The 22516-nt window shown below is 49.3% G+C and overlaps 2 protein-coding genes across 4 annotated transcripts in view; one reads left to right on the forward strand and one right to left on the reverse strand.

The window, feature by feature from the left end:
* Nucleotides 1–15488, forward strand: part of PIGU (phosphatidylinositol glycan anchor biosynthesis class U) — a 93983-nt gene extending 78495 nt beyond the window's left edge. For both annotated transcript variants that reach the window (XM_058562864.1, XM_058562863.1), the window contains 2 exons: nucleotides 2108–2250; nucleotides 15054–15488. In XM_058562864.1, coding sequence (XP_058418847.1) covers nucleotides 2108–2250; nucleotides 15054–15167 — 257 coding nt within the window. In that variant the 3' untranslated portion in view covers nucleotides 15168–15488. The remainder of the gene's footprint in view (nucleotides 1–2107; nucleotides 2251–15053) is intronic.
* Nucleotides 15489–15685: 197 nt separating this feature from the next.
* MAP1LC3A (microtubule associated protein 1 light chain 3 alpha) lies at nucleotides 15686–17284 on the reverse strand. Of its 2 annotated transcripts, XM_058562866.1 has the most exons (5): nucleotides 17063–17284; nucleotides 16728–16783; nucleotides 16541–16647; nucleotides 16115–16284; nucleotides 15686–15853 (listed from the first exon to the last, which is right to left on the reverse strand). In XM_058562866.1, exons 1-4 carry the CDS (start codon nucleotides 17100–17102, stop codon nucleotides 16122–16124), a joined length of 366 nt encoding a protein of 121 aa, XP_058418849.1. In that variant the 5' UTR covers nucleotides 17103–17284; the 3' UTR covers nucleotides 15686–15853; nucleotides 16115–16121. The 2 variants fall into 2 exon arrangements, with proteins under 2 accessions (XP_058418849.1, XP_058418848.1); XM_058562865.1 differs by having other exon boundaries at nucleotides 15686–16284; nucleotides 17063–17281.
* Nucleotides 17285–22516: the final 5232 nt, after the last annotated feature.

A 22516-nucleotide genomic window follows, 5' to 3' on the forward strand; every position in this document is an offset into this window, starting at 1 on the left:
AAAAAAAAAAAAAAAAAAAAAAAGTATTCTTTTAATTAATTTATTTTAAATAGTATTTATTAGTTTATTTAAAAATCCAGTAAAGTATAAAGAAAGAAATGAAAATAGCATATAATCCTATTGTCAGATATTCCGTTTTGAATTAAAAGGGAAAAAAAGCACAGTGTGGTAGGCAGAATAAGGTTGCCTCTCCTCACTGTCCCAAAGATGTTCACATGATAATCCCCAGAACCTATGAATATATCATCTTACATGGCAAAAGGACCTGCAGATGGGAAGATTATCCTGGATTATCTAGATGGGCCCAGTGTAATCACAGGGGCCCTTAGAAGTGGAAGAGGTGGGGCAGGTGGTTATGGGAAGTCTCTGTACCTTCTGTTCAGTCTTGCTGTGAACCTAAAACTGCTCTAAAAACTAAAGTCTATTTTTAAAAAAAAGTAGAAGAGAGAGGCAAAAGAGGAGGTCAGAGTGAGAAGGACCTAATCAACATTGCTGGTTGAAGATGGAAGGGGGTCATGAGTCAAGAATGCAGCAGCCTTGGGGCTGGCCCAGTGGCGCAAGCGGTTAAGTACCAGTGCTCCGCTGTGGCGGCCTGGGGTTCGCAGGTTTGGATCCCGGGCGCGCACCGACGCACCGCTTGTCAAGCCATGCTGTGGCGGTGTCCCATATAAAGTAGAGGAAGATGGCCACGGATGTTAGCTCAGGTCCAATCTTCCTCAAGAAAAAGGGGAGGATTGGCATCAGATGTTAGCTCAGGGCTAGTCCTCCTCACAAAAAAAAAAAAGAAAAAGAATGCAGCAGCCTCTACATTGCTGCAAAGGCGAGCAAGCGGATTCTCCCGCAGAGCCTTCAGAGGGGTGCAGCCCTGCAAATACCTTGATTTTAGCCTGTGAGACCCAATTTGGACTTTTTTTGTGTGTGTGTGAGGAAGATTGGCCCTGAGCTAACATCTGCCAATCCTCCTCTTTTTGCTGAGGAAGACTGGCCGTGGGCTAACACCCATGCCCACCCTCCTCCACTTTATATGGGACAGCGCCACAGCATAGCATGACAGGCGGTGCGTCGGTGCATGCCTGGATCCGAACTGGCGAACCCCGGGCCGCCGCAGCGGAGCGCGCGCTCTTAACCGCTTGCGCCACTGGGCCGGCCCCTGGACTTCTGACTTCCAGAATTGTAAGATAATAAATTATATTGTTTAAACCACTAAGTTTTTGGTAATTTGTTACAGCCGTAGTTGAAAACACACAGTAATACATCTGTGCCCGGTTTTTCACACATCTTCTTCCTTAATTCATGTAACACTCCTATGAAGTGGGCGTTTTAGCCCTATTTTAGAGATGGGGAAGCTGAGACTCAGAGAAACTTGCTGGCAGAGCGAGGATTTTAACCAAGATCTCTCTGAGGCCAGGTTTGTGCCCCACTATCAAGCTACCTTCCCCTCAGCTGAACCAGGCTGCCTGCCCGTGGACCATCCTGTGTAGCAGGTCCTCCCTCTGTGAGTGGGGGGTGGTATTAGGGAGGGAGGGTGTCAAAAAGAGATTTTTGGATCATCTGAGGAAGAGTGAGGGACTTATGAAGAGCAAGGCAAGGGACCTCAGACATGAATTAAGGAGAATGGAAAACACGTTCCTAAGACCTGGGGATGTGGCACCATAGAGACTCACTGTGGGGCTCTAATCTCCATGAGTTCATGCTGCCATTCCCATTCATGATCTGAGGTGGCCAGACAGCACCCTGCTTGGGGAGAGGGGAGGAGTTACTCTTGGACACTCCGAGATTAGGGGGTAGAGGGCAGTGTCTTGCTGAAGTGCCCCCTGTGCTATGCCCAGAGGCGTTCACGGCATTGCCGTCTTTGGCCAGCCAAGCCCACAGTGGGAGGTCCACAAATCTAGGACCTCCCACCAGCTTTGGGCATAGGGAGCCATTGCTAAGAGTCTGAGGTTTGCCCCTTGGCACCCTGGTGCCTCTGAGTATTGGGGGGTAGGGGTTCTGCCTTTGAGCTACACCAGGCTGCCCCTGGGCCTCTCTGTCCTGCGGGGCCATCACAGTAAGAAAGGGTCTCAAAGAGAATCAGCATTGGGCTAACTGTGACCATCTGTCTTTGCAGTTCTGCGAAACATCTTTGTCCTTGCCTGCATCATTATCGTCTGCTCCCTGCTCTTCCCTGTCCTGTGGCATCTCTGGATTTATGCAGGAAGTGCCAACTCCAATTTCTTTTATGCCATCACACTGACCTTCAACGTTGGACAGGTAAGAGTCAAGGGCAGCACGGGGACAAGGATTCTTTTCGTAGCCTCAGACTTTTGACCTTGGCCCTGGGTTCTGCAAACTGGGGGTTTGAATGTGAATGAGGGGACGGTTCCTCCCCTCAAGTAGCTCTCCATCAGGTGGAGAAGAAAGAGAAGTAAGAGCGTCGGGGAAAACTGAATTTGGCTAACAATTTATTGGGCACCATGCTGAGCCATCACCTCACTGAATTCTCACGGCGAGCCTGTGGGACAGCGTTAGCCATGTTTTACAAATGGGAACCGAGGCTCGCAGAGGTTGTCTCTTGCCCAAGGTCATTGGAGGAGCCAAAAACCAAATCAGGGAAGGCTCAGTTTCTGAGGCCACGTTCTCTCTGTAACAGTGCCTGGGCTGCGTGGCATCTAGAATGAGTGCACCATGTGAGGATGGGGAGGGCAAGGGCGAGGGGAGGAGAGACTTTGCCAACTCCACAGCAGGAGCAAAGGCAGGGGGATGAGAAATAGTTTGGTCTAGCTGTTGAGTAAGTCTGGAGCACAAATTATACCACTGGGAGTAGTGGAGAGGAGGCTGGCCGGAGGGGGTCACAGAATGAGAAGTACTGGCAAGGAGCTCTGACCTTCCTCTGACCCCGGGAGAACCTCTCCCTTGGTGCCATAGAGCTTTGGTTCTCAGCATCAGAATCACTGCGGGGAGCGGGTTAAAAATGCAGATTCCCTGTTAGTATGTTTTAAATCCTGTAGTTATGTTGTGACTGTTACAATTACATGGCTTTGTTTTTGGAAAAAAAGCAGATTCTCTGATCCCATTCCCAGAGATGTTGATTCAATAGATGTGGAAAACAGGGTCAGGAATTGGTATTTTTAACAAGCTCTCGCAGAGATTCCCTTACAGGTGGTGTAGCAGACTTCTCTGGAGTCCCCTCGTCCACTGTGCTGCGTTCTCTCAGGTCACTTCTGTCCTCATTGTCAAGGTCTTATGAGAATCAGTTGTCCCGTTTACCATTGGCACAGCCAGGCACTTCCTGTGCGTAATGGACTGGATGGGAAGCAAGGCTAGCTGGAAAGACTAATGATGCCAGTGAATAATCCCCCGGGAGATTCTTGCCTCCAGTGTTAGTGCTGGGAGAGAAGAAGAGAGTTAGGGCTTTTTCAGTGAATGATGGGTCTGGTATTTCCTGCAGGGACATTTCTGGACAATTAATGTCCAGCCCAGCTATTTATCTTCGTTCTGTGATCAGCAGTAAGCGAGACACAGGACCCTGTAGCCTGTGTGGGACCAGGCCAGAGGGTCTATTCACTAACCACACAGAGGTTATTGATGGTAGATGCTCAGCACCTCCTCCCTATGTTCCATGCAAACAAACCTGGAGGATTCAACTTACTATCTTGAAGGGATCCAAAAGATTGTTCTGGTTCTTCTCTATTGCTGAAATCCCCTTACTTTTCCTTTGAAAGTGATGACTGGCATGTGAGGGCATTGGGCTTGCCCTGGGCCTCTGAGGAGGTTGGTGAGCTCCACTGAATAGTCCACAGCCTGTTGTCAGGTCATGAGTGCCAAGTGTGGGTCAGGAGTACAATTGCAGTGATTATGAAGCATTCATGGAACTTGCCAGATAACAGCTTTTTTTATGTGGCTGCCTTTATGAGAGAAGGATCTCTGTAAATGGCGTGGGAGATGTTTGCAAATGATCAGGTGCCATCTAAGGCAGGAAAAACTGAATTGTTGGGAAAAGGAGAAGGGGCTGGGAGTGGGAACCAAAGGCCAAGTAGAGGGAGTGTGTTAGTGGCTGAGCTGTAGAGAAGAACCAGGCTGAACTCTTGGCATTGTCTTTTACCTTTTCCCCTCCTGAGGAAACTCACCCAGAGCTAACATCTGTTGCCAATCTTCCTCTTTTTGCTTGAGGAAGAGTCACCCTGAGCTAACATCTGTGCCAATCTTCCTCTATTTTGTATGTGTGTCGCCACCACAGTATGGCCACCGATGAGTAGTATAGGTCCGTGCCTGGGAACCGAACCCGGGCCACTGAAGTAGAGCACACCAAACTTCACCACTAGGCCACGGGCCAGCCCCAACCTTTTTTAAATCGCTTTTTAAAATGTACTTTGTGTGTGTGTGTGTGTGTGTGTGTGTGTGTGTGTGTGTGTGTGTGTGTGGAAGATTAGCCCTGAGCTAACACCTGTTGCCAATCCTCCTCTTTTTGCTGAGGAAGATTAGCCCTGGGCTAACATCCGTGCCCATCTTCCTCTACTTTATATATGGGATGCCCTCACAGCATGGCTTGATAAGTGGTGTGTAGGTCTGCGCCTAGGATCCGAACCTGCGAACCCCAGGCCGCAGAAGTGGAGCGCATGAACTTAACCACAATGCTACCGGGCCGGCTCCTAAAATGTATATTTAATCATACAAGTAGTACATGAATTCATTGTTGCTGGGGAAAAGAAGTCAAACAAAATACAGTCATAAGGAATGAAAAGCAAAGCTCGACCTGGGCCCCCATCCCTTCCCACCCAGTGCAGATGTGGTCATTAGGATCAGTTTGGTGTATGTCTTTGCAGACTTCCTCTGTGCATTTACATGTGCACACATAAAGAGTTTTTCTGTTTCTATAAAGAAATGACAACCTACTCTGCTGTTTTTCACTTAATGATCTCATCTTGAGATCATTTTTTTTCCAAATGTTCATTATTTTTCTTTTTTTCCAAAGCTTTTTTTTTTTTTTGGAGGAAGGTTGGCCCTGAGCTAACATCTATTGCCAATCTGCCTCCTTTTTTCCCTTTTTCTCCCCAAAGCCCAGTAGATAGTTGTATGTCATAGTTGCACATCCTTCTAGTTGCTCTATGTGGGACGCTGCCTCAGTGTGGCTTGATGAGCGGTGCATAGGTCTGCACCCAGGATCCCAACCGGCGAACCCTGGGCTGCCGAAGCAGAACGCACGAGCTTAACTGCTACGCCACTGGGCTGGCCCCTTCAGATTATTTTTTTAATAGCTCTGATATCCCATGGTAGGATGATGTACTCTGATTTATTTGACTAGGTAGGCCCTCACTGATGGACATTAAGGTTGCTTCTGGTTGTTTTGCTGTTATAAATGGGAGAGCCTTGCGTATCCCTCCACATGCTCTTGTACACACATGCCAGTATTTTCTTAGGACAGATTTCAGGTGGTGGGATTTGCCAGGTCAGAGGGCATAGGCATGTACTTTTTGGCATATCTTGCCAAGTTGCCCTTCAGACAGGTCATACCAGCCTCCAGGCCTCCCAGCAGTGGTCCAAGTGCCCGTAAGCTGGCAGCTTGTTCAGGCATCCAGCACGCCTGTGTCATCGGCCTCCTTGGGTCTCGGCTCTGTGGCTGTGAGCCAGAGACAACTCTTTTGGGTCAAATGCTTCCTGGGACTGCTGGCTTTGGACTTTGTGGCTGCCGCCGCCAGATTACTAAAGGGATGTGTCGTGGGGTGGACATTTACTCACCAAGGTGGTCACTCAATTCATGTCACTATGCTGGAGCATTGACTGAGATAGAAGAGTGCCCCTTCTCACGAGGGTTATACTGCCCCTGCCCTTGCACCTGTTGGGAACCAGAGTGCCAATATGAGACATTTAGAATTTGAGGAAGAGTTAAATGTCACCTCCTCAAAGAGGCCTTCCACGAGATTCCCCTGCCCCGCTGTCCCTTTCTTATCCCCGTTTGTTTTCTTCATAGCACTTACCCAATTTGTAACTTTATATTGTTTACTTTTCTCTTTGCCTCCCCCATTAGCCTGTGAGCTTCATGAAGGCAGAGATCTTCCTGTCCTACCCGCTGCAAGGTCCCTGACTGCTAGATCTGTGCTTGGCCAGAGCAGTTGTTTAGCAAATATTTGTTGAATGAATGAATGAACCAAAGATAGCCGGGGAGAACATCATGTGATTAATGGCCAGATGTGCAGAGTAACCGCTGGAGGAATCTAGAGGGAACGAGGTCACCTTGCCTGTTGTGAGTGATCAGGAACAGCCCTAGGGAATGAGGAGTAGGAGCTGGGCCTTTCAGACTCAGAGAGTGAGAGGGGAAGGGGTCTAGGAGGTGGGCGGATGGGGGCCAAGTCACCCCTACTGGCTAAGTTCAGTGGGTGACAGCTCTGTCCTCAGCCCTTCTCCAGCTTTTGTCAGAACCTGGTCTCCGTGGCTAGTGAAGCCCTACATGTCCTCCATAGCCCAAGCCAGCCCCTGCTTCTGTCTGACCTATGGTCAGCACTTCCATTGAGATGTATGGCATTCCGGAAGTGTCCTCAGCCCCACAGCTAGCTCTTCTCAGCTCTTCTAGCTGGGATGGTGCCTTATAGTTACCTGGTCTTCATTCTCCCCTCCCTGGGCAAGACAGATCAGAGCTGTCCTGGGAACTAGATGAGTACAGATTTTCAGCAGGTGTCCAGAGCTGGGTCCATCATTGCTGAATCAGGAGCTGAATGTAGAGAACAGCTTGACCTGTAGATTCTAAGTCCTGCTCTGTTTAAGTTGGGCAATGCCATACCTTATTACAGAACAAATTATTGGTAGATTATTAGTTACACCAGCAGGTAAACCAGTGACTTAGGCCCCATCCTTTCCCCTGGGGCTATTAAGTATTTTTCAGCATGTGGCACGGATCATTTGCTAATTATAATTATGCCTCAGAGTCAGTAACCAGGAAATGAAAACAGTAAGCCATCCATAGGTGCAAGAGGTGTGTGTGTGTCACACACACATGTGGGAGAGAGAAGGAAGGATTGAGATTGGTTGATTGAGGTCCTCCACTTCCTCACTGTGTGACCTTCAGCAAGTGATTGAACTTCTCTGGGTTGCAGTTCTCTTGAAAATGGTGATGATGACCCCACCTCCTAGAGTGTTGAGACGATTGGACGTCATGTGTGGGTCCTGTTGCCATTATTCAGATGTTGACATGGGAAACAGCACGAGCAACATGCTCTTCAAATACCCAGAGCAAATTCCCAGGGAAACATTCAGTCCCGGAAACCAAGGGAAAGAGAACAATCCCACTTCTCTTTTTTTTTAACCTTTTTTCTTCTGCAAGTCAGTGACCAGCAGAAGAAAAATGGTCATCAAGGATTACATATAAACAAAAAAGAATGGGTTTAAATTTAGCTTTTTTAAAGAGTAAGGTAAGATGTCCCACTCACCCTCATTCAACTTAAAAACAGGGAACATAAGGAAATCTTTCCCTAAAATGATAATTAATAGTGGCTCATGTTTAAAGAGAGCTTTCTAGGGGCCAGGCCCATATGATCCCTTTAATCTTCTGGATCATGTGCTTGTACAGTAGCCTTCTGGACCTTTCCCTGTGCATTTACATTTACTCGTATGCTCATGGAGAAAGAGTTTTATTTGTGTGTGTTTTATTGTTGGCATCATAATGAATGTATGACTTTCTTTCTTTTTAATAAAACATCTTGATGATCTTTCCTTGTTGGTACATGAGAGAGGAAGCTCCTCATTGTTTGAGTCCCACATGTGTGGACTCACCACACTTGATGTAACTACTCCCCTACTGACAGCCCTTTAAGATGTTTTCCTCTTTTTTTTATTATGATAAAGAATTCACTTAATCCTCATGACAGCCTTTGATGGGGGCACTATTATTATCATCTCGTGATAGAACGAGGAGGCTGAACCTTGGAAGTCACAAAGCTCCGCAGGGGTCTATTTGTTCATGCTCTTGTTTATCATGTCCTCTCAAGAGACTGTGGGTTCCATTAGAGAAGCCCCAGGTCTGTCTTGTCCACGACCATAGCCCCAGCACCAAGAAGAATATTCAGTGACTGTTTATTGATGAATAAATGAAATGAGCTGGGATCAGAAACCACATCTTACGCCCAGTGATCTCACATAATCTTGTACACCCTGACCTCCCAGTTCCAGTCCCTGCTTTGGTCAGAGCTGGGCCTGGGGCAGGTCCTGCTGGATTCCCATGGGTCAGAGCCAGAGCCGCCTTCCCCTCTCACCCCCGTGGCTGGCCCCGAGAGCCCCATTCCTGCTCTGTGTCTGTGTCCAAAACAGATTCCCTGGAGGCCATCCCTCTGCCCTCCCCAGCAGGGTCTGGAACACTCCACAAGCTGCTGCCTCCTCGCAGCTTGTGGGGGGCCAGCCCCAACTCCCCTCCTTGTGCTGCAGACTCGGTAGACCCTGGGCTGGCCCTGCTTTGGCCATTCTGCTTTCTGTCTCCAGGGAGGCCTGGAGCCCTGGGGTCTGGGCACCAACCCTCTGGCATGTTGGGCCTTGCTCAGGACTTGCTTATTCATTCCAGCACTATTGAAACCACAGTCCTGTCTCCTGAAATTGCCTCTCAAATGGCCTGGTGTGTCATTCTGGGGAATGGGACCAGGGAGGAAATGTTTGGGGACATGTTGGGCAGATCATCAGTGGTTGAGAGGTTACGTGTAGCCCACATTTGTGGACGGATGGGGGCCCATTTCAGGTTTATTCCAGGGTTGTGTGTGGCACTGGCTGCAAAGTCCTGGGTCTGTGTGTGGGAAGGTTTGTTCCTCCTGACATGAGGTGCCTGTGGCCCAGGCTGGAGCCCTTGTCCTCGTCCAACTGGGTGTGCATATTTACTTTGCTTTCCTCAACCGGTGGCATTTTGTCAAGGTCTTAGTTCATTCCTTTGTCTCTCCTATCCTCAGACTTTTAGCTCAGTGCTTAGCATCCCAAGGCCTTCCTAGGCCCTTCCCTTCCCCCTCTTCTCTACTCTCCTCTCCCTATAACCAGAGTGACAAGAAAAGCCAGGCTAAATACAGGGGGGCAAGACCAGCAGGAAGGCCTAGGCTTTGGAGGCTCAAACTCTGCAGTGACTCCCAGCCCCCTGTGTCCTGGCTCACTGGCCTTAGGCAAGTCACATAACTCCTCGGGCCTAATTTATTTATTTGCAAATATTAATTAGGTGCCTGCTATGTGCCAGGCACTGTGCTAGGGGTGAATGAGACACAGCCCTGCTTCCAAGGAGCCCACATTCTGTGGGAGAGAAGGAAGGAAATGGGTAGGGCCCAGGCAGCGTGGTGGTGCTGTGAACGGGGTAAACGTGGGAGCTTCTGAGGGAGGCAGCCTCTAAGTGGAGTCTGGAGGGATGTAGGGTGTAACAGGGTTCTTGGTGGTGAGACCTGGGGATGAGAGAGAGCGAGTGAGTGACTGTGGAAGGTCATTCTGTAGGACTGGCACATGCCACCTGATAGGGAATGAGGCCATTTCAGGACAATGGTGGTCAGAGCCACGTGGCCTACATGGGCCTTGTTATGCTGAGGACCAGGCTGAGCTTTGGTTTTAAGCTTAGGACAACTGTGATCAGATGCATGCTCTGAAAACCTCACTCTTCCAGGAAGGCAAGAGGTGAGGGCTGTGAGCACCAGGGAGGAGGCTGTTTAAACCTGGCAAGAGGGGTGGCAGCCTCAGTCTCCTCAGCCTAGAAGGATGGTTGTGAGGACTCAGTATGGAGTTGGGTGAGGAAAGCTTTTGTGAATTGAAAAGTGCCACGTAGATGATCATTGCCATCCTAGCTGGCTTTGATCTTACCTTGTGACTGTCCAGACCCCGAGATGGAGGTCCAGTGATTTCCCTGTTGTTTTACCTCTTTAGAGCTGGAGGCTGGAGCTCTGTTTCTCAACCATCTCCTCCCATGCGGTGTCCATTCAGCCTGTGAGTTTGACACACCAAAGCCCCATCCAGCTCCACAAGCCAGCTGTCAGTCCCTCTTGCTCCCAGTTTCCTCATCCCCAGGCAGCATGGGCAGAGGATGCTGTACTTTGCCAGTGGTGACTACCCATGAGTTCCCCCAAGTGCGAGCTGGCTGTCAAGTGTCAGCGTCTCCAACACAAGCAAGAGACCTGGGGAACTGGGACATGCCTGGGGTGACAGCACCTGTTTCTCCAGGAATCTGCTGCCCGGGGCCCAGTGTTGGCTGCGTCTGCTATCCTGAGCCCCACAGCTTCTACACGCACTGAATTAATGGCCTCCACTGGCTCGGAGGCATGAGACACTTGTTTTGCCTTTTCCCAGAAAACTCTCTCTCATCTTGGCTAAGGGATAGAGCTGTGAACTGGGGAGCACAGCCTCGACAGGAGTGTTAGTATATATGTAGTGTTAGCAGGGGTCCATAGCAGGACTCAGCACATGTGAGCGCAGTCCCTTGCACCTGCCCCACCCAAGCATCCTTAACTTAGAGGGGTTGTGGGGTGATAGGAAGAACTGGGGTTCGGGCTTCAGACAGGCAGAACGAGTACTGCAGCCTAAACACTCCCCTTATTCCCATATGACCCTAGGCAAGACCCTTAACCTCTGTGTTTGCTTTGTCTCTAAGTGGGGTTTATAAGCCCTACCCCAGGGTGTTGTGAAGATTCAGTGCTTTTTGTTAAAGGGCCTGGCCCAGGGCAGATACGCAGATGTTGTTTTCTCTGTCTCTCTTCTATCCCACCCTGTAATGGAGCATGTACTGACTGTTTCATTCCACTTCTGATCTACCCATCTCTGTCTCTGGCACCCTTTTATCAGCTGCCCCATTAAATCTGCATCTGGCCCAAAGGGGAGTCCTGGAGCCCTCTGGCTGCCAGTGAGAGGAATGTGGTCTGACTGAGCCCTCACTGGGGCAGTGTCAAGGGGGTGGGGACCAGCAAACTACTCCCAGAGCGCCAGCCTTGTGCTGGGTCTGGGGCCACAGAGCTGGAGCAGATGTCACCTCATGTGGTAGAGAGACCAACAGGAAATAACTTTACTTCAGAGGCCATATAACTGACTGTCGGGGGTCAGGAGGGATGAGGGAGGCCTCCCAGCAAGAGATGGCAGTGGGAGGGAGAAGAGGGAGCTGAGTTGGAAGTCTGAGGAGGGGAATTGGCAGGACTTGATGGTTGATGACAGGAGAGAGGCCGAGGGGCTCAGCCGTAGTTGGTGAGGGCAGCTTTAAAGAATGGGCTGCTCCAGATGTTGGCTCAGGGCGAATCTTCCTCAAGCAAAAAGAGGAAGATTGGCAACAGATGTTAGCTCAGGGCAAATCTTCTTCAGCCAAAAAAAAAAAAAAGGGCTGCTCTTCAGGTCTCTGAAAGCAGAGAAGGACAGAGCAAGGACTAGGGGAGCCACCATTGTCAATAATAAATTAGAATTTATCACTCATTTTACAGATAAGGAAAATGTGGCTTAGGGAAGGGGAAGTGACTTACACAGGGTCACACAGCCACTAACTCGCCCATGCTATTTCCACTACCTCTTGCCCAACTTCCCCTGCCCAGACTGGGCAAAGGGCTCTGGGTCTGCAGCTGCTGTGTTGGCTAAATCCCAGGACCTCTGGGAAATCCCTTCTCCTCAGCCCAAATGGAAAGCCTCAAGGTCAGAAGAGGTTGTCTCAGCCAGCCTGAAACCAGCTAGGGGCTTCCCTCTGAAAGAGCCATGCCTCCGGGCCAGCCTGGTGTCCACGAGATGCCCTCTCCCTGGGGGCAGGGGCAGTTCACCCACTGAGGACTAGTGACCTTCAGTTCCAGACGGACCAAGCCAGCACATAGGGCTCTTTCCCTCCACACCACTCTCCCCTGACACTTCATTATGAAAATTTTCACAGACAGCAAAATTGAAAGCTTTAACATTGAACACCCATATACTTAGCACCTAGACTCTACCATTAACATTTTACTGTACTTGTGTGATCACAAATTATCCATCCCCCACACATTTTTTTAATGTATTTCAGAGTGAAGTGCAGACATCAGTATATTTCCTGCTAAATATTTCAGCATGTGTACCATTAACCAGAGCTCAATACTTACTTACATTTTTCTTATGTGAAATTTACGTGCAATGAAAAATACAAATCTGACATGTACATTTCCCAAAGCTTCCTTTCACTCAGCAAAATATTTTTGAGGTTCATCCATGTTGCTTATAATAATAGTGTGTTGCTTTTAAAATAAATTTTAAATTTTGGAATAATTTTAGATAGTACAGAGAGTTCCCGTATGCCCCACACCCAGTTTCCCAAATTGTTAACATCTTATATTACCATGGTACCGTTTGTCAAAACCAAGAAACTGACCTTGGTACGTTACTGTTAAGTAAACTCCAGATTTAATGTGGATTTCATGGTTTTCCCTATAATGTCCTCTTGCCCTTTCAGGATCCAGTCCAGGGCACCACATTACATTTAGTTGTCTTGTCTCCCCTGTGTCCTCTGCTTGCTTTCTCAGTCTTCCTAATTTCTCATGGCCTGGACAGTCTCGAGGAGCACTGGCCAGGTGTCCTGTAGAGTGTCCCTATTTTGGGTTTGTCTGATGTTTTTCTCATCATGAGCCTGGGTTTTGGGGTTTTGGAACGCTCAGGCAGTACATGCTAGTTAGCCACATGATTTGATGCTAATGTTACCCTTCATCTCGTTAAGATAGTGTTTGCCGGGCTTCTCCAGTGTAGAGTTACGATTTTCTCTTTCTCTGCTCAGTTGGAAGTGAGTCCCTAAGTCTAGCCCGGGGCAGGAGGTGGGGAGCAGGCAAGAATTAAGCTCCACCTCCTAGAGGGGATTATTTACATATATTATTTGGAATTCTTCTGTAAGGATTCCAAAAGGAATTCTCCCCCATTTATTTATTTAATCATTTATTGGATGATTGTTTTTAATTGGATTTTCTTTCATCAATGTAATATATGTACATAATTTACAAAGTTAAGGCTTATAAAGAAAAAGAATAGCTCCCTAAAGTCTTATTGTTGTGGTACTTCTAAATAACATGCTTACTATTTGATTTTTTTCCATTTTATATTAGATTGAACCATATGAAATTGTCAATACTCAACGATTTTTGATCTGCAAAAATGGCAATTTCATACGGTTCAACCTAATACCTAGTATTTTGACTTCCTACTACTTGTCCAGCTGATTGTGTGTGACATGGGAGTTGGCTCATTTTATTTTGTTGTGAATTGTAGCTTTGCACCTGGTCCTCATCTGACGCAGCTCAGGGATCTGCCCCCACTAGCTCAGCCATGGCTCCAGGCTCCCCCTCCCAAGACCCGGCACCTTGGGTGCAGGTGAGAAAGGGGCTGCAGGGTGTAAGGTCAACCTTTGCTGTGATAACTACCTTCCATGGGCAGCTGTGGGGCAGGTCCTCAGGGGCTCCCTGGGCTCTGTCTATTCTACTGATACCCTCATCGACCAAGTTCTGTGCCCACTGGCAGACTGGGCCCCTAATGCATGGCCTTGCAGGATCATGGCCGCTAGTCCAGCTCTCCCAGTATAGCCTTAGACCAACTATTGAACTCCTTGCACCTCAATTTCCTCATCTGTAAGGTGGGGACCATCGAGCCTTCCAGATGGACTCTTGTGGTGCCGTTGTCCAGAGGCCATCACTGGTGTTGGTCCTGAGCTCCTCCTCCAGGCTACTCTGTGCTCTCCTTCTCCTACTCGTGGTGTGAGAGAGGCTACCCAGGACAGAGTTTTGAGAGTCGAGATCCCAGGCTCAGCTCCAAGACCCTAGCCAGGTGTTCCCCCTGCTTTGGGCTTCTGTCTCCCAATCTGTGCTAAGAGGTGATTAGTGATGATAGTCTGAGAGGCCTCTAAGTGCCTGAGAGCTGGTGGTGTCTGCAGTGGTGAGCCCCTCTCCCCTCATCCGTCAGTGGGGCTGGGCCATAACCTGTCCTGCTCCAGGCACTGGATGGAGGTCTTGGGAGTTTGGGATGAATGGGATTTTAAGACTGCAGGTCCATCGTGCAGGGGACCTTGGCATATCCCTGTTACCCTCTGGGCCTCAGTGAGAGGGATGGTGGGCTGAGCTTCTAGGGTCCCTTTGATTCTGTGGCCCAGACGGGAAAAACAGACTGAGCTGGGCATAGATACCATAGTGGCAGAACCACTCAGGGACCCTGCCCAGTCCAGGGGAGGAGCCACAGTCATCAGGCAGTCACACAGATGAATGTAAGACTGCAATTTGGATGAGTTTGTGCTACCAAATAGAGGTTAATGGGGCCAAGACCCAATCTGGGGGGTAAGGGAGGGCTTCTCTGAGGAAATTATCCTTCCTGAGACCTGAATGGCAAGCAAGTGTTGACTAGATGAAAGGGGAGAGAACATCCCAGGCAGAGGAAACAGCAAAGATCCTGCAGCGGGAGGGAAGAGGCCAGTGTGGCTAGAGCCCAGTGAGGTGGAGCAGGGGAGAGGGCAGTGCATGTACATGGGCAGGGCCCAGGTGCAAGGCCTGGGAGTCTCAGGGAGTTTGATCTTCACCCTAAGAGCCATAGGAAGGCTTTAGAAGACTTTGAACAGGAAAGTAACATGACCACATTTGTTTGAAAAGGTCTGTGGCTGCTGGGGAAAACACTGGGATGAGGGGTGAGAGCAGGGAGCCCAGAGAAGAGACTGCTGTTGTTTAGATGACAGTGGCTTTGTCCATGGTGGTAGCTGTGGGGATGGGTAGAAATAGGTGGATTTGAGAGTTTGGGGGTAGAACTGACAGGACTTGGTCGCTTTGTGTGTGGGAGAAATGTCAGTTGATTCTGTGGCCTGAACACCTGGATAGAAGATGGGGGCACAGGTTTCCAGTGGGAGAAGCAGGTTTGACAGGACCTTGTTGGGGTGGAGGGGCACCGGTCTGGAGTTCAGAGGCCAGGGCTTGGGATGGCGTTGTGGACCATGGTAGGGGAGGGAGGGCAGTACAGGCAACTTCTGAGGTGCTAGTGAGACCTTGCAGGGTCAAGTGTAGGCCCTGACGTGAGAGTCCCTGGGCAGGGTTTCCCCAACACCTGCCTGTGCCCTCAGGGACCCAAGGTTCAGGGAGAGTACCTCAAAGCGTCTCACACCCTCTCTCTCCATGCAGATCCTGCTCATTTCTGATTACTTCTACGCCTTCCTGCGGCGGGAGTACTACCTCACACATGGTCTCTACTTGACGGCCAAGGACGGCACGGAGGCCATGCTTGTGCTCAAGTAGGCCTGGCTGGGCCAGGCCTGCACGGATTTCAGGGGGTGAAAAGGCCAGAAGCTGGGCCAAGCCCTCTAGCCAGAGTTGCCATCAGGCGAGTCCTCGGGCAGATGAGGTTCGAGTCCAGGGTCACGAATCTCCGGCACCAGAGGGGAGCCAAGGGTGGCATCAAGGCCTGTGGAGAGTAGCCAGGAGCACCTCCACTTGGACCCCCACTTTGTGACTCTGCACACCAAGGAGCCCCTCACAGGCAGGAAAAGGGAAGAAGAAGGTGAGCAGGGTTTGTTAAGTTGTGGCTACTTAATAAATGTTTTTTGTTATGAAAAAGTCTACTCTGGGACCACACTGTACCGTGGAAGGGCTGGGCTTGGCTCCTAATACAGCTATGGTACACTACACACTGGTGTGGGTTTCCAGGATGAGCCCTAAGTCCGCAGAACACAGGTCTCTGCACTGGCGAGCTGAGAATGGTGTGGAACAGCCCCATCAGCAGCCCTCCCCCTTCCCCAAGCAGCTGGAGGCAAAGGGCCAGGCAGGCCTGAGCAATCTTTATTCTGCAGAGGGACAATGACCACAGATCCATACACCATGTCAAGACTGGGTGAGCCAGGGGCCAGTCCTTCAAGGGTGGGCGGGTCCAGGCAGGGGGCAGCGCCTCAGGCAGGGGAGGGACAGATGGGCAGACAGGCAGGGGCCTAAAAAAAAAACAAATCACACAGTAGGGGTGCCGGGGGTTGCTCCCCACCCTCCCCCATCCCAGCCAGCACCCAGAGGGGCAACCCTAACATGACTGGCCCAGGATCCACCCAGGGGCAGAGTAGGCATGGTTGGTGCTCCTGGCTAGGAGGCGCATCCCTGCCCAGCCCACCAGGGGCAGAGGCAGCTCACTTCAGGAGCCAGGAGCTACCTGGGCAGAGCCTGACAGGGCCCCCTACTCCCAGGCCAACCCCCCCTACTGCGAGTTCAGAAGCCGAAGGTTTCCTGGGAGGCGTAGACCATGTAGAGGAAGCCGTCATCATCCTTCTCCTGCTCATAGATGTCGGCGATGGGTGTGGACACGCTCACCATGCTGTGCTGGTTCACCAGCAGGAAGAAGGCCTGCGTGGGGTTCAGCTGCAGGCGGCGCCTGAGGTGGGCAGGAGGGCATGCCGACTGTGAGCACCCTGGCTGCTGGGCGGGTGTAGCCCTGACCCCCCCTCCCCAAAATGATTCCGAGTCTCTGCTTCACACCCATCCCAGCCCCTTCTAAAGGTTCTTATCTCTGACACTGACAGTGACCCCAGCCTTGACCTTGACCTTTCCCAACCTTCTCAGAAGGACCCAGCCCCCCGCCTGACCCCAGCAGGACCCAAGTCCCCCTCTGACAGCTGCTGCCCGCGCACCGGATGATCTTGACCAACTCGCTCATGTTGACATGGTCCGGGACCAGGAACTTGGTCTTGTCCAGGACAGGCAGCTGCTTCTCACCCTTGTAGCGCTCGATGATCACCTGGGAGCAGGGTGGGGCGGGACGCGTGAGCCTGAGGCGGGGCGCGGGGCCTGGGGATGGGAGGGGGCGGCGGGACTCACCGGGATCTTGCTGGGGTGCTGGTCGCGGATCTGCTGCACCTCCTTACAGCGGTCGGCTGCAGACAGCGGTTGGGCGGTGAGGCCCCGCCCCGCCTCTCCACAGCCCCCGCCTCCCCACAGCCCCCGCCCCCCGGGCCGTCGGCCCCCCAGCCCCAGCACAGGACGGGGTTGGGAGGCGGAGGCCCCGGCCCAGGCCCGAGCCTGCGTCCCAGCCCAGGGGGCGGCCGGAGCCTGACGTCACGGGGCTGACGTCACCTACGGCAGTCGGGTCGGTCGCACCCCCCCCTCCCCCAGCGCCCCCACCCCTCGCTCGCAGATCGCCCGCCGGGCCTCACCGAAGCTCCGCCGTTGCTTGAAAGGCCGGTCCGAGGGCATCGCGCGGGCCCGGCGGGGCGCGCAGGCCGAGGCTCCGGGGTGCGCGGCGCGGGGATGTGGCTGCGGTTCGGGGGCTCCGCGAGCTCCGCGCCTCGCACTCAAGGGCTCCGGGCTCGCGCTGAGCCCGGCGGTGGCGGCTCGGGGAGGTAACTCGCCCGGGTGACGTCAGGTCACAACATTCCTTAAAGGGGAGGCCGGCGCGCCGCTCCCATTGGGCCGACGCAAAACCCGCCCGCCCGGACCGTGATGTCACGGCGCAGAGAGCCTGGATTCCCGACCCCGCGCCGCGAAGGGGCGGGGCCTTGCGGGCGTCACAATCTCGTGACGTCATGGCCTGCGCGTATTCTCCGTCCCCAGGTCGGGGCTGAGCGGAGGCTGCAAAGCCGGCGAGCTGTTGTGGGAACTCACTCGCAGCTCTGGCGGTGGGGTGAGTGCGGGCCGGGTTGCGGCTCAGCGTCCTTCTGTTGCCGCTGTCAGTAAATTCACCTGACAACGCACACTCGGAGTCTGTTCTAGGGACGGTAGGAGGCGCTGGGGATGACAGCGGTAAACCAAAAGACCTCCTCGCCTTCGTGGAGCTTATGGTTAGAAAAGGAAAAAGGTGCGGGTGGGAGGGGTTAAAACATGAAAGAGCAAGGCACTAAAAAGGAACACAGGTTTTAAAAAGAAATTTCCAGAATTGAAAACTAGAGCTATTGAAATTAAAGTCTCAAAGGATGAGGTAAGAAAGCAGATTAGACCCAGCAGAAGAGAAAATCACTGAGCTGGAGGATAGATCAGAAGCAATTAACCAGAGTAACAAGGTGATGAAACGTATAAAAGAGGGAGTGACAAGAATGGTAAAGTGAAAAGAACTCACAGGTCCAGTCAGAGTTCCAGAAGGAGAGAAAAGACAGACTGTGGGAGAGGCTGTTCCTGAAGAAGAGCTTCCAAATTGATTAAAGACCAGGATCTTCACATAAAATCCAGAGCAGGATAAATAAAAATAAAATCAGCATCTAGGCACTTTGTAGTGAAGTTACAGAACTCCAAAGAGAAGAAATTAGATGCAAAAATGGTGAGCAACTAAACTGATCAGTGGGTAAGGAGATCTAAACAAGCACTTCATTGAAACATGGCTAGTGATGAAGATTTGTGGAGTACAAAACCAGGAGCAGGGAACCAGTAACATGTAAGACTGGAGAGGGTAATCAGCCTTCCAGTGTGCTAAGCAGCTTGATTTATTTGAGAGGAGGATAAAGATATTGATAATTGTCCGGCTTTCTAAAGTCAAGTATGTATTTCAAATGCTTAAGAGAGATCACTAAAATATTAGAAATAGAAAGTAGAACTGCCAGTGTAAAAAAGAAAAGGTTAGTAAAGGGTATTAGAATAGAAGGCAGGAAAGGAGAAAAAGGAGGCAAAGTAACAAGTATATAAATGGTACAAAACCAGAGGGACAAAATGCCCTTCACGTTCACCTATTAAAACAGATGATCAGATTGACCAAGAAAAATAAAATGCAGCTCCCTGCTGCTTACAAGAGGACATTTAAAGCCAAAGGGCAGGGGCTGGTCCCGTGGCGCAAGCAGTTAAGTGTGCGCGCTCTGCTGCGGCGGCCTGGAGTTCGTCGGTTTGGATCCCAGGCACTGCTTGGCAGGCCATGCTGTGGCGGCGTCCCATATAAAGTGGAGGAAGATGGGTGCAGATGTTAGCCCAGGGCCAGTCTTCCTCAGCAAAAAAAAAAAGAGGACTGGCAGATGTTAGCACAGGGCTGATCTCCTCACAAGAAAAAATAAATAAAACCAAAAGGCACCAAAAGTAAAAAGATGGAAAAAGGTATTCTAAAGAAAAACTAACCAAAAGATATATCTATAGCAAAATCAGACAAAATAGGCTTTAAGGTAAAAGACACTATTAGGGATAAAGGAAGCTGTAACTTCTATGTTAGAGGTTAAAAAAAAGGCTGAAAATGTATAAAGTAAAAGTGACAAGGATACAAGGAGCAATGGCCAAATCATTCATCATAGTGGATATTTAAGACCTCTTTCAGTAACTGATAGACCAAACAGCCAAAAAAGGATATAGACAATTTTAATCCTATGAATAATCCTGATCACTGGGCCCTGATAGAGCCCTGAACCCAATACCCTTACTTTCAAGTACACAAGAAACATTTACAAAATGACCTACTAGACCCCAAGTCCAGTCTCAACAGGTATCGAATAGTGAGTTTCATACAGACCATATTCTCTGACCACAGACAAGAGCCAAGTAAATTCCAAATGTTTGGACATTTAAACATACTTCTAAAAAACTTTTTACTCAAAGATGAAATCATATGGAAATGAAAACTACTTAGATCAAACCAAAAATGAGAATACACATAAAAATTCAGGGAGGGGGCAACTAAAGCAGCATTTAGAAGATTTATAGCCTTATTAGTTATACTAGGTAAGAAGAAACATGGAAAATTTGAGTTTCAAAAGAATTTTAAAAAGGAATAACTGTAAACCCACAGAAAGTGAAAGGAAGAGAATAATGAATGGCAGAAATTGATGTCATAGAAAACAAAAACACTAGTATGGACCACAAACAAAGTTGGATCTTTGAAAAGACCAATAAAATAAACATTAATGTGCAAAAGGGACATAACTACAGATATAGAAATGACAAAAATAAGAATGTTATAAACTTTATGCCAGTTAACTTAATACTGAGATGAAATGGACAATTTTCTAGAAAAAGACAATTTGCCAAGACTAATTCAAAAAGAAAAAGACAAACTGAGTAGCCATGTGCCTCAAAAAACCAACTAGTCCAGATGGTTTTCTAGGTGAGTTCTCCGAAAATAAACCCAAACCTGCAGCAAACGTTATACTTAGTGATTAAACGCCATACTATATGGTAAAATGTTAAGCATGATTCCCTTTAAAGCCAGGAACAAAATTTTGAATTTTATCATTGAACAAAATGCAACATTGTTTGGAGGTTCCAGCCAGAGCACCAAGACAAGGGAAAAAAAAGGAGCAAAACTACCCTTCACAGCTGGAAAACCCAAAGGAATCTACAAACAATAAAAGATCGCTAACTAATAACATCTGACAACACGTGATACCAAGTTTTAGAGTAATATGGGAAAAGGGGAACTCTTTCCACTGCGAATGGGAGTGTAAATCATTTCAGCCACATTGGAAAGCAATTTTGCAAAATCTACCCAAACTGAAGATGCCCATGTCCTACAAACCAGGAGTTCCGCTTTCAGGTGTGCACATGAGCCCAAGGAAACACAGTTAAGTATGTTCACTGGAGCATTTTCAAAATAGCAAAAAACTGGGACCCACCTAAATGTCCTATTAAATATCTTGTGTATTCCTGTAACAGAACAACACACTGTTATAGTGAAAGAGAGAGAGGAGGGGTCAGCAAACTTTCCCTTTGAAAGGCCAGATACTAAATATTTTCTACTTTGTAGGCCATATAGTCTCTGGCAAGTACTCAGTTCTGTTGTAGTGCGGAAGCAGCCTTAGACAATGTGGATGGGCATGGCTATGTCCCAATAAAACTTTATTTGCTAAAACAAACAGATTTGGCGTGAGGGCCTTAAGTTTGCTGACTCTTGATCTAGAGCTGTGTGTGTGTCAAAATGGACAAATCTCACAAACACGAAGTTGCAGGAGATTGAATGTGATCAGAGCCATTAAGAGCAGCTGTAAGAACTAAGTCAGGGCCGGCCCTGTGGCTTGGCGGTTAAGTGCACGCCGTCTGCTGCTGGTGGCCTGGGTTCGGATCCCAGGCGCACACCGACGCACTGCTTCTCCAGCCATGCTGAGGCCACGTCTCACATACAGCAACTAGAAGGATGTGCAACTATGACATACAACTATCTACTGGGGCTTTGGGGAAAAAAAAAAAGAAAGGAGGAGGATTGGCAATAGATATTAGCTCAGAGCTGGTCTTCCTCAGCAAAAAGAGGAAGATTAACAAGGATGTTAGCTCAGGGCTGATGTTCCTCACACACACACAAAAAAGAACTAGGTCAGCCATGGCCTTGGGGAAGTGGTTACACCTCTCTTTTGTCAGACTAAGTCCTGGGCTAAGGTTACAGTGGGGGAGGGGCCCATCCCCCAAATCCCAAGGTCTGTGCTCACTCTTTCTCTTACCTGATCAGTCAGCAGGGCTGACACTCCCTCCTCTAGTCCTCTGGTTTATCTCCTCATTAATTCCTCCTTTTCCCTGTCTCCCCAGAATCCAAAGGCCTGGCCTACTCCATGTCTTAATTTGAAAGTCTAGCAGACATCTCAAACTTGACCTGCCCCAAATGAACCCATGATCTTCCCCTAAAATGAGCTCCCCTAAAATGTAATCTTTCCTATCCCCATCCATCATCTTTGACTCCTTTCCCTTACCCCCCACATCCAATCCATGCCCAAATCCTATTGGTTCCACATTCAAATATCTCCAGAATCCGATCACTTCTTACCACTTCCACCACTGCCACGCAGGCCAAAGCCACCACCATCTCTTGCTGGACTGCTGCCATCATCTCCTTGCTTTGGCCTTGCCTGCTTCAGTCTGGTCTCACTACACTGACAAGAGCGATCCTGTGCACACAGGAGTTGGATCATGCTATCCCTGCACCCCACTCATTCAGAGCAAAAGTTAAAGGCTGAACAGTGGCCCATGATGCCTGGGGGATCTGACTCCCTGCTGCTGCTCTGGCCTCATCTACACTCACCCTGGCTCCCTTAGCTTCAGCTACTCTGGTCTCCTTGCTATTCTGGGAATCCCAGACATGCTTGTGCCCCAGGGTGTTTCTGTACTTACTGTTCCCTTTGCCTGGAACATTCTTCCCCAAGATCTCTATGTGGCTCACACTCTCACTTCCAAGTTCTCCTTAGGGAGGCCATCCCAAATGGTCTTATTTAATATTTCAGCCCCCTCACTAGTCACCCTATCCTCTCTCCCAATGCCTTGCTTAATTTTTTTGCCAGAGCAGTTATCACCTTCTAATATGCTATATAATTTTTCTAAGCGTTTTATTTTGAAAATTTTCAAGCATACAGAACACTTGAAATCATTCTTCAATGACCACCCATATACCCACTGGTTATATTCTACATTTAACACTTGCTCCATTTGCTTGATCACTATCTGTCCATCTGTCCATCCATCCATTTTATCTTTTTGATACATTTCAGACTAAGTTGCAATCCAACATCCATTTATGATAAAAACTCTCAATAAAGTGGGTATAGAGGGAATGTACCTCAACATAACAAAGGCCATATATGACAAGCCCACAGATAACATCATACTCAATGGTGAAAAGCTGAAAGGGGAAAGCTTTTCCTCTAAGATCAAGAACAAGACAAGGATGCCCATTCTCGCCACTTTTATTCAACATAGCATTGGAAGTCCTAGCCAGAGCAATT

This window comes from Diceros bicornis, chromosome 19 (genome assembly GCF_020826845.1).
Source record: "Diceros bicornis minor isolate mBicDic1 chromosome 19, mDicBic1.mat.cur, whole genome shotgun sequence".
In the NCBI taxonomy this organism is placed as follows: domain Eukaryota; kingdom Metazoa; phylum Chordata; class Mammalia; order Perissodactyla; family Rhinocerotidae; genus Diceros; species Diceros bicornis.